Below are 14,309 nucleotides of genomic sequence, written 5' to 3'. Positions count from 1 at the left end.
TAGTTCGGCTTCGTTGAAATCCGTGTATCCATCCACGGCCTACGCATACGCAACCAACCTATCCCTCAGCAGTTTGTTGGGTTGTTAAATGTTAACTTGTCTGCTTACATCTTTACGCACAGGACCATATGTAAACATTGTTCCAACCACTTGTGGAGGTGTGTATGAGGAGACTCGAATCCGGGTTGTCTAAATGAAAGTCCGCGATGTTGTTCGTTGGATATCTGGCCTCATTCTATACTTTGTAATGATGAAAAAAGATACTGTGTTACTTCGGCTTCAGAGCTCTCATTCCGGGTTGTCGTGGTAGTGCCCGCACCGTAACCGTTAATGTGCGCCGAAGAGGTGAGAGCGTCTTCTTACAAAGGGAGGGTGTAGTTCACTTATTTGTCGTGGATAACAAAGCCCTACAAATGTGTTCAACCACTGCGATTTGGCCGACCTACTGGGAAATGCAGATCGGTAAGATTACAATCCTATGCGAAGGAATGCAGGGAAATTAGAAAATGTTCCCAGTCGTTGCCAGTGTAAGAAAATTCCCAATCACCATGGCCGTTTCTATCTTAGGTAGTATTGAGTATTGTTTGCTTGGAGGTTTCCTAAAAGTGATGCGTTGCAAAGAGTCGTATGCTATCGGTTTTCCCATCACACTAACTTAGAATCAGATCCGAAACGGTATCTTCTCATTATCTAAGTTTTCTTTACTCTTGCGTGCAGGTGGTTCCTCCTTACAACGGTTGGTTACCTTGGCAGCGACTGGCCCTCTTTGGTGGTTTACATGGTTTTCTGAATACAGTGGAAACCGTGGGAAATACTAAGCCTGAGATTCGCATATTTACGGAACTGATTGGTTTACTCCCCCCGGCGAAGGCGACATCAACACAAAATAACCTGGATCAGTGGGAGGTTGCCATTCTAGATGCTGCTCGTCAACGCCGGATCTTGCTTGACATGCCCTTTTACAATGCTCTGATCAATCGACGTACAGCTGTTGGGGTATCGGCCGAGTGCTTGCTGGCGGAAGCCACACGTATGGGTCTCTCGCCCGATCAAGTGAGCCATCCATTTCGCGAATTACCTAACATACAGTATGACATATTTTCTAGGTTCTCATTGTATCCTTTCGTCGTGGTACACATCCTGTAACCCCTATTTCGCCTCAAAGTGCTAAGGAACTTTCATGACTGTTTGTTGGGATGCAGCAATCGACTCGCTCTTGAACACTAGTAAATCAGCAGCAACTTCATGGTTGCCATACGACCGTGAAATAAAGAGAATAAGGGCACACGTAAAAATTTCATATCTCAAAGGAAACAATTGAGGGATTTGAAGGAAATCTATATCCTAGAACAACTTCGAAGCAAGTACATGGGTTTATCGTCTTGGAATTGGTTTTTAGCAACGGAATCGACCTAGCATCTCGCTAACTTCACCCGACACAAGCGCAGTATATAGCGACAAACTATCGTAACTGCGATCGTTCACACGCCAATGGCCCACTTGTTAGTACAGTATGACATTTGACCAAGGATGTGCTAAGATCTAATCGTGCCCAGCTATGTGCTAGCCACTTGTATTTTGCGTTGCCTGGCCATATCCCGCTTTCAGCAAGCTCCTCGTCAAAAATGAGTTGGAGCGGGACAGACACCGATCATGATGAAGAATATATCCTTTATGTCGTCGAAATCCTCTTCGACGCTGTTGGACTTGTGCCTCACTCTACCAGATTAATTCCCGCTTCCTCCTGATCGCAGGCTTGATGGCGTTTCCGCCTACTAGGACGATATCATTCTGTTTACTGAGACCGCTTTAGAGCACGGTTTGCGACTAATTCTTTACCTCTTCCTAGCCAAGGACCTGGTAATCGAGCTTTGGAAGTGCAGCAGTTATCTATAGATAAGCTATCCAGAATACGCAATAGCGACACTTGTTAGCCCACTTGTGTACGCTATGAGTAAAGTAATGAATTGTCCCCCTAAAAGCGGACGCGGATAGATGGGTGTGAACAGTGGCCTGCTTGTTACTTCTATGGGCACGACACTGACGTGTTAGCAGCCGAGGTTTACAGATGACTGCCTCTTGAATAGAGAGTTAGGGGTTTGAACTTATTAATAAGAGAAGATGGGGAGCGTGTGAAGTGACTTTTTTCGTTCATCCACTTTGCTGTCTGCTCCAAGTAAGGTTATCCGACTAATGGCATCGCGTTATGGCAGATGTGGCATGACATTGTGTTTGTGCAGGTCACTTTCGTTATACTTCAGTAATGCCGGAACGTATTACAACAGCACCCTCGCCTACAGGCCTCTGCCCATTTGCTTCATTGAAACCCCGTTATAGTGTTCTTCCTTCACCATGTGGCACCCTACACCGGGGCTACCTTCTCTAAGCTCCACACATTGCATGTTTTTTCAACCGGACGAGCAAGGTTGCGAGTCATCCGTCGTACTGGAATTCGGATCCCTTTATTCATAATACACCATGCTGAAAAAACCGATCAGTATGTGTGGCAACAATACGTGTGCCTTTGATTGCGGCTACCACCGGTCACAGTGAGTTTGGGCTTACGATGTGAATAGAACATATAGGCATGAAGTGTTTTCGGGCATCACCCTACTGATCTGACATAGCTGTGGGAAACTTCTCGCAGCCACTTCACGGTGACATGAAGTAAATTCAGTCGGCCGGTCTTCGTTGGCCTTCGGAAACTGACTGTAGAGATTCGTGTGGTCCCATAAAGTTAAATTCAGCTTTATTAATCCGAAAATCGTTGTCGCTTTGATTGCTGTATATCTACCGGGTGATCCTAAGGAGCTTCATCGCTGTCTAAGCAGGATGATGAAAAATGACAGTTCCTACGTATTGACACTGGGAATTCATTAACACCGGTGTGGCAATTGAATTTGAGGTGTGGATTGGACAGGCTGGTACGGTGAAAGATCTGACTCTGAAATATTCCACACATCACACACCAAGAACGGTGTGCATAAGCCCCACAAATCAGCCAATTTAATCAAACGCACGATGCTTTTTTCCAGACAGCGTCTTCGTGATGCTGCCAGACAGTAACACAGTGTCCGAGAATACCCTACCAACTGTCGAAGATCCATAGTTCTGCGTTGTGTGTAATGGTAGTTTCATTGATTGTTGGCCTGTAATCCGCATAGATGTTTGCGACTTGGAGTTTCAAGTAAACGGTACAACTGTACATGGTGTTTGCTCTCCAAAATCCCTGACACAATGTATTGCAGAGCTTGTGCGTGTTTGCCACTTCCTTCTCTTATCATATCTGGCCGTTGTCTTGTGATCTTACCTCAGGCCACTTGGGGTTCTTTGGCGCGCGCCTGCAAATCAGTCGCTTCGGTCAAGCAGCTGCTTACCTCTTTGGCTGACGCGTCGAGCCCTGCTAGTTCCAATACAGCGTCCACCCCTCATATCACTATCCGACCCAGTTTGGCTTTTTTCGCCTCTCTACTTTCTGCAAACCGTTTCAACTGGGACCTGAAGGCATTTATACTTCAGCTAATGATGGGCGAGCAAGAGAACCCCAACTCCAAGGTTCCGAACATCGTCGTTATTCCAGACCGACGTATGATTGCATCACTGGAAATCGAAGTGGCATTGTTCCGTAGGCTGTTGTCGAAGGGTTCGATACCCAAAGGTAAGGAGCCCCCTGCGTTACACTCATCATGCTGAACTTAGTAGATACGAAAGTGACGTTAGCGCTGACGACCTCCTACACATCCCCGTTTTTATACATTCCAATGCCCGTGCACTGTTGTTTATAGACCAGGTAATCTGAAGGCTTCAAGCGGTCAGTTTTTCGGAACAAACTTGTTGACCACTATGCGCTGACCATCGGTGAATTAAGATAAACCAGTCCGAAATTTGCTGTAATTCAATGAACAATCGGTTTTCTTATACATTTTGTTATCCATGAGGCTCCGATAGTATGGTGGATAAATTGCAGCAACCGAAAGATCTTCACATTCATCTGTATTTCAACTACTGATAAATAACCTTTGAAGATTTGTGCATTCCTTACTTGAGAAATCCAGTGTTACCTTTTTGCAACCCGGTCGTTACCTCCGAGCGATTCCAAAGGACTGTGGTTTGTGATAGCCTTTTACTACTTTTCTTTGCAGATGGTTTACCTCGAAGGAGATTGTACCAGTGTAAACTTTATTTTACTTTCATTTCCTCGTCCTCTCAGCTGCTTAAAGCATATCCAAATCTTATTTGTGCTGTCTAGACTTTATTCCGTATGGAATAGAGCATTCGTTGCTCTCCAGTGGCGTATACCTGTTATTTTATGTAAAGTTCAGAATATCCTGATGGAAAGTCAAGCTCAAGGAAATTTCAGTTAGACAGTTAGATCAGAACGGATATAGGAACGTCATAGTTTGAAGTGAGGGTTATTTCAATAGAAAAAGTCGTTCAGCTGTAACACCCGTCCGGTGCCTAGCTGCCATGCTACCCGAAGGAAACACGAGGGTTGGGATACTGCCAGGTTGCCCAAGCCTAGACAGGGGAAGTCGAGAGGCAGAGGTCGGGTTCGAACCACGAACTCTCCGGTCAGTAAATTCGCGCTCTAACCACTTGGGTGATCTCGCACTCGAGGCTCTCCTCAAGCCAGCAGCGAACGCCGACAGCGTTTTGAGTTTAGTTTGTAGTGTCGGGATTACCCAACACAGTTGTAATGCTCGAAAATCCGAATCACATTGTACTGGTTTATTATCCTGAAACGAATTGACCTTAAGTGGATAATAGAAGTTACTTTGTACGCGTTAGAGGTGCGGTACAAAGTAGGATCGAATAGCTCATCGAATCATCTGCGATATGGATCGTAATTCTGACGTTCCTACCTAATAAGGTCAAGTAGAACACGGATGTTCCAAATCTACGACGTATGAAAGTCTGACTCAAACGAATCTGCAAATCAGTGGCGGAGTGGCCTATATTCATCTTTGGTGAATTCCCAGCCAGTCAGTGTTGATTCTTCTATTCTGATTGTATACAACGGGGATCCTTGCATTGTTTTGTGCTTTTACTCCCTTTCTTGTTTTGACCTGAACGCAAGACGCTCTATGACCTTGTCATCGCGTGCGTAGCTTGATACAAGCACGTGGCCTTTGCCATCTTGTGGCTACTTTGTTTTGATTTGGTCTGAACCTGGGGTTGGCCTACTGTTTTCTGCCTACGTATTTACGCAGGATCCCATCTGGAATTAGCAGTACATAACTCAGAGTATAGAAGCCCGCGTAATCCCACGATTTGAGATTTGTACAGTTCCATTATGTTATTGTTTTCCTGAACCTTCGTTTGTTGACAAACTTCCATTTGATCGATTCGATTTTTGATTTTTTAGTGTGACCTTGCGTGGCCCAGCTGATTGCCCGAAACTAATAATGAGTCGGCGGATTGGTTTTGCTTTCTGTGGTGCTCCAACTAGGTACCCCTGTCTTTTAATTTCTTCTAGATGGTTCTGCAGTTGATGCTGGTCCCGATACTGACGGAGTCCCTATTCCGCCGTTTGCCGCTGCGGCTTTTCGTCGCTTTCTAACAGTCTACCAACGCTGGCTCCACTGGTCCTTCCAAGAGGAATCCCCCAAGTCCTGTGATCCATGCTCACAAGATACACCTTACCGGACTTGAATAATTTTAAGATGAATGTATATATTAGCTCATGCAAATACACATACAGTTGCTCAATGAAAGCTCTTTGTTCTTTCATGGTAGCATTTCCACTCCCAATTCTCTTAATTCGCTAGTACGGATGCACTCATTAGCCGATTAATTCATTACGAGTGGATCTCCTCGCTTAGTACAGGCCGTGCAGTCAAATAGCTCCTAGAAATTTCGGATTCGCCGTGATTCGAAATCTAATCAAAGTCTACTGACGATACTTGAGAGGTGTGGATTTGAGGTCAGCTTACTTGACGCTTCAAGCATTCTGCTATCAGTTACATTGTGTCCTGCTCAGTCAATAGAATTGCCGGGTTTTATTTTGACTTGATTTGTACGGACGTAATGCACTACTCGTAAGGTTGCTGAGTACTGCATTACGTCTACACAAAGTATCGTGATATCTGGAATCTCACACCAACTGAAATATAAGGTGGCCTGGTGCAGCATATTCATCATAAACGCAGCTGGGTTCCAGGTGACTTTCCCGTCAAAACCAAATTTGGATGTAAATCAGTGTATTTCGCTTAGCGTGAATTCTTTTTTGACACCACTTGTCATACATTATGTGCAAGGGTTATCTGAACGGACGCTGGCAGGCAACCTGAAGGCACCTTTACACGGTCCGAACCTGGCTTATCGAAATAGCGGCTCGTGACTTTGTCCAATCAGCCAACCAGGCTCTCCATATCTGTCTCCCAAAGAAACTCTCATTGTGTCGATATTCGGCTCAGCATGTATCCCTAGTGTTCTTTGAGCCCGTGTTCTCACTTGAATGAGGAAAGGTTCTGGTCTGTTAGGGTTTGGACTACTGTGCAATTTGCTCCTGTTGTTTTGCGCAGATATTGGGAATTTTTCCACTTGATTCCTTCATCCAATGAATGCAATTTGTCCCCCAGGCTCTTCCTGTGCGGTTCTGAAAAATTTTACATGCCATGTGAATGTAGTACCTTACGCATAAGGTCGATGAAAACTCTCCGACAGCTAACGACCAGTTCCGCTTTTCTTGGGCTCATCAGATAGATGCACTCTCCGAGTTTCCGCTAAGCTTATGTTATACTTAAAACCAAATTGCACGAAATTTGACTTATACAGTTGTCTGCAAGCCAATTTGGTTCTCAGGGGAGACTTACCTGGAACCCAGCTGAATCTGTCGTTTGTGAAGTGACGAGTCTGCGATGAAAAACAAATTGGTTTGCAGATGAGTTTATAAGTTGAATTCCATGGTTTACCCCTCGACTTGGTTTGCTGGCATATAGCTGGACATCTGCCAAAGTTCTTCCTCATAAAACAAATCACGAACACTTAGTCGCGCATAATAGATGGGAACTATGATATTGACTGAATGTGTTCAAAATGGCCGAGGTGCATTTGCTTATGTCGTGTCTGAGTGTGTTCATGACACATAGGAGGATAGTTTCCTACCGGGTAATTAATAAAGCTCTGGCGAACTCCCATATTTTGTGAACATATCGTGGATTTCGGTTTCGTATTTTCGTAACATCCTCCGAATATTTTCCTAATTTCTGTTTTTCTCGCTTTTAGTGGTTCAACTATGGCGTCTGAGTTGGAAGCTTATGTTGGTCGTATCCTTTACGAGTAGAGTTGAAGACTCTGTTTCTGTTGTCGTGCCCTCTATTTGCTGTAACGTACACGGGAATATCCCTCATTTCGGTCTCAGTCTATTCATATCATTTTTCTTGATGCATGTATTCAGTTAGTCAGATAACTTATTCATATGCCATTTGTATCACGATTGCGCTGGTTCCTGAACACGCAATTCACTTCAGGTATGGTTAATGTGATAACTGCTGATGGAAGAACTATTGTGGTAAGCAATCCAATTTGTCTCAGTTTATCTCACACTAAATGCTTTTGGCATTTCATTCGTCAGGTAACGGTGTTTAATCTCGTCGTTTTGCATGATGGCACTATTTTTACCCTTGTTGAGAGCCTTTGGGTACTCGGTAGCCCATCCTGCTTCGGTCACTTATACCCCACCTGTTAACCTCGTGTTATTGTCAAACGTAACTTCAGCCTCAACTTGGCCTGAGTTAACCTTGAGTTTGATTTACGACTTCCGGTAATGAAAACTACATTTGTTTACTCAATGCATGTCGTGATAGCACACATTTCGAGTACGTCTATTTTGAACTAACCTAAATTTGCCGCCTTGACGTCGTGATGGAACATGAGTCGCGCAATCATCCCGCGGGTTACATTGACTGGAACTTTGATCCACGAGGTGCAGCAGGCCAAAGAGATGCAATTATACTAAGGACAGCGATATCCGGTACTACGAATAGCCCTAGTACGAGGTGATTCGGATGTTCGTTGAGAGTTCAGATGCACAAAGTTGTTTACCCCGGCAACAATAACGATGTTACCTTCCACCAAGGAAGAACGTGTTAGAAGGGGTCAACCCTGAAAGCGCACACTCCGAGTGTTTGATAGTAATGGCCGACGAATTATCCAATACAGTCGAAATAAGAATAAAACATGGCGTGTGTCCAATGCAACTCCAAATACATCTGTGCGTTGCAACATCAATAGTCAGGCATCTATACCTTATTCTGTGCGTCCTCGGGCCAACCAATCAAGTTAGACTATCGCGTCATTACCTTCGTGGATAGTCCCTTATGAAAACTCAACTGCCCACCGCCTTCTGTGTCAGACTTCTGAGTCGAAAGCTCAATTTGGGGTACGGGAACTAAATCCTTGGCTTGTACAACCGGAAGGTTTCGTTTGCACACACAATTCACTGATGTTCATTGAAGTCCATCTCAAATGCCATTCAACTCTACATTCAAACGTCGCCAGATCATTTGATCGTCAGTTACCTGGCCGATGTGCCGTGTCGACCCGCTACCAAGGTCATGCTAGTTTGGTCACAGGCTCCATATGCCAATCATGAGAGAGCCCTCCAACCATGTGGAGGGTTGGAACAAGCCAACGGAGGTCCAGTAATGACTTGGCAGCGAATATGAAAGCCAGTACCAACAAACTCAGCTGCTCTGGTCAGTGCTCTGAGATCTGACCAATCAGTTTTTGGTCAAGTCGCGCGCTCTGCGGCATGCATACATCTGTGCCGTTACCTTCATGGCATTTCTCCCCCTCGTGATCTCCCCAATAAGAAGTCTCCTGTCACTTCTGACTCACGCATCAATACGTAGCTATCCTATTGTAGATTATCGGCAAACTAAACAGCTACAGCTATTACCACTATAATCACGCAGTCCAGATCTCGTCATGATTATATGTATACTGATTCTTCCTCTACGATGCGCTTCTCTGTCTCTATCATACTAAGTGAGTTTTCTTTTCTATTCATCAACCAAAGGGCACCTTGAAGGGTTTCGACAATGTGATAAACCTTGTTATTAAGGACAGCCAAGAACGTGTGTTCAGTCCTACCGAAGGGGTGGAACAAGTCCCTCTTGGACTCTTCATCATTCGCGGCCAGAATGTGTAAGTTTATTTTTAGTTTTTCGGAATAATTCCCACGCGCTCTTTTTTCAAAGGTGTGTTTAATGTGAGTGCTCAGTATGTATTGCCTCTTCTAGAATGCCCACGTCCTTTCTTTTACTAGCGGTTCTGTCGTACTTTCGGTCTCGATAAAGATTATGAGCACGTCATGCTGTACTATCTGCAGTGCTCCATAGTATCACTCTCCGCTAGAAGATTAACACTTGTGGGCTGCGTGCCCCATAGGGAAACGGCACCAATCAGGCAACTTTCGATTTGGAACCCAAACGTGCTATTTTTGGCAGCTGTTGCGTTTGTACCGTCTCCCACTTGATAGGGCCTATCACTGGTAGAAAAAATCGTTCAGCTGTAGCACCCTTCCAGTGCCCACCTACCACGCCAACGGATGGAGGCATGAGAGCTAGCATACTGCCAGTTTGCCCAAGTCTAGACAGGAGCAGTCAAGTTCGAACCACGATCCGTAAGCTGGTGCCTTAAGCATTGAGTCGTCACTGGTGAGAACAAACAGATCACTAGACCAACCGTGATCCAAGAATAACGCATCACATACCGATCACTACCCATATTTATCAAAAGATACTTTTTGACAATTTCGCTGGTTACACCACAGTCTAACTGGCACTACTACTGCCGCTTTATTTGCCTTATTCTCGGCTAACGGACTGCAGCACCGAGGCCAACATTTTTCGACGCAACACGTACAGCTGTTCATTAGAGCCTTCATGTTTGCTTCACTCCAGTGACGTCGTCGAAAGTGACAGTTTAAGTTTGGATGATTTACCTTAATTCGGTGTCAACTTTTTTTGTTGTAATTGAGTCTTCATTTTCAACCCTGTGTCCTGTTTTTTTCAAGTGGGTTGTTTTGGGGATCGCGTATTTTCGCACCAAAAGGCGATGTCTAGTTTGTCATTGAGATATTTGGCGCTATGCCTTCAGCCCTAGAAATAATTTCGTTGATAATGCTTGGTTTTGATACCTTTTTCATCGCATTTGAAGTTCGAGAGAATTCAGTGGTTAAGGAGTGAACTTACTGATCGGCAAGTGAGTCGTTCGAATCCAACATCTGCATCTCGACTACTTCTGTTCGAGCAACCTGGCGGTACCTCAGCCCTCGTTCTGTCTTCGCGTAGGGTGTCATGTATGCACCGAAAGGTTGTTACAGCTAAACGAACATTATTGTTATTATTACGACTATTGATTTTGTTTATACTTTTATTCTTCAGTGCACTTGTGGGTGAGATTGACGAGGATCTTGATCGGCGCATTGATTTCTCCTCCATTCGAGCGGAACCTTTAAATCCGGTCATTCATTGAAGCTTCAATGTCATTTCCAATCATGATCAGTACGATGTACAGCAACTTTTTATTCTGTTACTGCAATCTTGAATGATGAAATAAATCTCCCGTTTGTTTTCTTGTCGTTTCTCCAACACAGGCACCTTGTGGTTTCTCGGATAGCCTCTCTACATTTGGGTGTCTGCGCATTCGATTCCTTTTGTGATAAGCATGTGGCGATTGTATTCCCAAACTTTCCTTGACAGAAACCTAGTAAGCACCTTGTGCGTGCGTACGAATTCCACACTCTCGGTTCTTCTCGTAAAGCCCTTAATTTGTCCCCAACTTTGGATGAGGCACCGTAACACGGTTAGGGTTGTTATTAATGATTCTGTGGAGCAGTTCTGCACAACATCGCATTTCCATAACTTAACTGACTGTGTCAGTGTGAAAGGTCGTAAGGGATGACAGCCTTAGTTGTCCTTTTTGTTTCACTGAACCGCATTCTTGTTTCAAAAAACGTGGGTCGTTGTTTACCACTGACGTTTTTAGTTACATGTAACCCTTAAATAATATGCATCCAAAGATATCGGGAACCAATTGTCGTCCTGAAAAAAAGGCGTTGAGATACATACCAGTCATGTGTCATACTAGGATCCCGTTTTCATCCGCACCACATTAATCGGCGTTTGAATAGTTTGACGATTTTTAACGTTCAAACGAGAATATTTAGTGGGAACATATGTTTGATCCACGTTGCAGTGGAAAGCTACGCTTTGTTTGGCACTGTTAATGTACATACAACCTTGTAGGGTAATATTCGTACGGTCCATCGTAACAGTATGCTGGTTCAAATATACAGCTAATCTTTTTTATGCTTACATCAGTGTCAGTTCATACGCTGCGTTTGGGCACATACTGCATAACTCGGGCTTCATCACAAAACAAATACGCTAATGAATGGAATCCTTTCCCAATCATATCTTCCACACATTCCGAGAATTTGGAGAGTGGAAAAACGAACATCACAACAGGCATGAGGCCAGTGAACTATCAAGTTCACGGTGGCAACTCACGATCCCCGATGGGCACCATTATTTCCCTCCTTGAGTATCTTCGTGTTCAGCTACTCAAAACCAGTTTATCACTAAATACTCGGGTTTCAATATTGATCACAATTCGAGCAACCTGGCGGTACCTCAGCCCTCGTTCTGTCTTCGCGTAGGGTGTCATGTATGCACCGAAAGGTTGTTACAGCTAAACGAACATTATTGTTATTATTACGACTATTGATTTTGTTTATACTTTTATTCTTCAGTGCACTTGTGGGTGAGATTGACGAGGATCTTGATCGGCGCATTGATTTCTCCTCCATTCGAGCGGAACCTTTAAATCCGGTCATTCATTGAAGCTTCAATGTCATTTCCAATCATGATCAGTACGATGTACAGCAACTTTTTATTCTGTTACTGCAATCTTGAATGATGAAATAAATCTCCCGTTTGTTTTCTTGTCGTTTCTCCAACACAGGCACCTTGTGGTTTCTCGGATAGCCTCTCTACATTTGGGTGTCTGCGCATTCGATTCCTTTTGTGACAAGCATGTGGCGATTGTATTCCCAAACTTTCCTTGACAGAAACCTAGTAAGCACCTTGTGCGTGCGTACGAATTCCACACTCTCGGTTCTTCTCGTAAAGCCCTTAATTTGTCCCCAACTTTGGATGAGGCACCGTAACACGGTTAGGGTTGTTATTAATGATTCTGTGGAGCAGTTCTGCACAACATCGCATTTCCATAACTTAACTGACTGTGTCAGTGTGAAAGGTCGTAAGGGATGACAGCCTTAGTTGTCCTTTTTGTTTCACTGAACCGCATTCTTGTTTCAAAAAACGTGGGTCGTTGTTTACCACTGACGTTTTTAGTTACATGTAACCCTTAAATAATATGCATCCAAAGATATCGGGAACCAATTGTCGTCCTGAAAAAAGGCGTTGAGATACATACCAGTCATGTGTCATACTAGGATCCCGTTTTCATCCGCACCACATTAATCGGCGTTTGAATAGTTTGACGATTTTTAACGTTCAAACGAGAATATTTAGTGGGAACATATGTTTGATCCACGTTGCAGTGGAAAGCTACGCTTTGTTTGGCACTGTTAATGTACATACAACCTTGTAGGGTAATATTCGTACGGTCCATCGTAACAGTATGCTGGTTCAAATATACAGCTAATCTTTTTTATGCTTACATCAGTGTCAGTTCATACGCTGCGTTTGGGCACATACTGCATAACTCGGGCTTCATCACAAAACAAATACGCTAATGAATGGAATCCTTTCCCAATCATATCTTCCACACATTCCGAGAATTTGGAGAGTGGAAAAACGAACATCACACAACAGGCATGAGGCCAGTGAACTATCAAGTTCACGGTGGCAACTCACGATCCCCGATGGGCACCATTATTTCCCTCCTTGAGTATCTTCGTGTTCAGCTACTCAAAACCAGTTTATCACTAAATACTCGGGTTTCAATATTGATCACAATTTGCAACCATAGTGTAGTTAAAACTCATAAAGAAAAAAAGACATCTGGTCGGGAAAACCTTTACTTCATATCATGCTACAAATCCGATAAGTTGAGGTACCGCTGGGTGAAATCACAAATCACGCTTGCTCGTTCGTTGTCATCATATTCGGACAGCAGGTGACATTGATTGTTCCCGGGAGTTAGGAATGGGTTACATGAAACAAAGCCGAATATACTGGAGGGGAGGAAGAACGAAAGTACCAATCAGGAGAGCGTTGTGATTGTGAATAACAAGCCATACGCTAATCTCGACTTGTTTCTACCGACTTTATCCTGTACACTTCAACCCGGTGGCTATGATATCAGTACGGAGCCATACAATCATGACGTCAATTGGTTTTCCCCTCAGTTCCTCATTAGTATTAGTAAAAACTTCCGACCAGCAGACCAAAAGAGCTTCTGAAGAGCATTTTCACTGTTGGAGTTAAGTCTTCTTAACCATGTTCATTGCTCATGTAACAATTACAACACTAACCGGGGTGAGGTTTCAGGGAATACCAACGTGTTAGTTTAACTGAGAAAAATATGGTTGATACCAGGAAAGCTCAGACATTTGTCGTAATCTCTGTTCATCAGATACAGTAAATATTACTTGACCGTTTTGGTCCTGTTTGTACACTTCATGTGACCCGTTGTTGTTAGCTTACCGCGAGCCCCTCCGCTTAAGTCATGGAAGTTCTCGACTCGTAAATTGGATATCCTCTTTAATGACTATAACTATTAGCTTCCACTGGAACTCTACGGGTCACTGTGCAGTACCGATTTTGCCAAATAAGAAAACCATGGATAACCAAGGTCTGTTGATCGGTGGTATTTTGGTATCGAATTTTACCGGCGTGGTAGGTCGTACGATTTGTCCGTGGCCTGGTGATTTATGTCATCTTGAATAAAGCCTCAGTCCAGTGTTATTGATCCCTTCCCTCCTGTTTCATCACCACGCTTCTTTCCAATAAGTTCCTGGTTCCCAGCCATCATGGTTACAAACAACCATGTGATAGTGTCGTTCCTCGCCACTACTCTCGCACTGTTTCGGTAGCTATCTCAGATGGGTTCTTGTATACCAGCATAAATGCAAATTTATTCTAGAAAAAGTGGACTCTCCCTTAGGTTTTCCTCATTATGCCTTTTCATTTCCCGTCCCCCACATTTGACGTCTGAATCTTTCATGAATGGTTCACCTCTTTAACGATCAACTTTCTCCGTGGTTCATAAATTTAATCCCGGTTGTAGCATGTCTCACCCCTTACAGCGAGCTCTTGTGTATAAGAGTCTTA

At 43.9% G+C, this 14,309-nt stretch overlaps 1 protein-coding gene across 1 annotated transcript in view; it reads left to right on the top strand.

The window, feature by feature from the left end:
• The window catches only part of T265_04068 (hypothetical protein), a gene marked incomplete at both ends in the record, with an annotated part of 35,241 nt that extends 23,293 nt beyond the window's left edge, over window positions 1–11,948 (top strand). The window contains 5 exons of the mRNA XM_009168714.1: window positions 718–1,053; window positions 3,316–3,658; window positions 7,473–7,513; window positions 9,023–9,150; window positions 11,762–11,948. Of these exons, the coding sequence (XP_009166978.1) occupies window positions 718–1,053; window positions 3,316–3,658; window positions 7,473–7,513; window positions 9,023–9,150; window positions 11,762–11,852 (939 nt within the window). The remainder of the gene's footprint in view (window positions 1–717; window positions 1,054–3,315; window positions 3,659–7,472; window positions 7,514–9,022; window positions 9,151–11,761) is intronic.
• Between the last annotated feature and the right edge of the window lie 2,361 nt (window positions 11,949–14,309).

The sequence above is a fragment of the Opisthorchis viverrini genome (genome assembly GCF_000715545.1).
Source record: "Opisthorchis viverrini unplaced genomic scaffold opera_v5_64, whole genome shotgun sequence".
NCBI lineage: Eukaryota > Metazoa > Platyhelminthes > Trematoda > Opisthorchiida > Opisthorchiidae > Opisthorchis > Opisthorchis viverrini.
The sequence above is the reverse complement of the archived record's forward strand: the minus strand, read 5'-3'. Positions and strand labels throughout refer to the sequence as shown.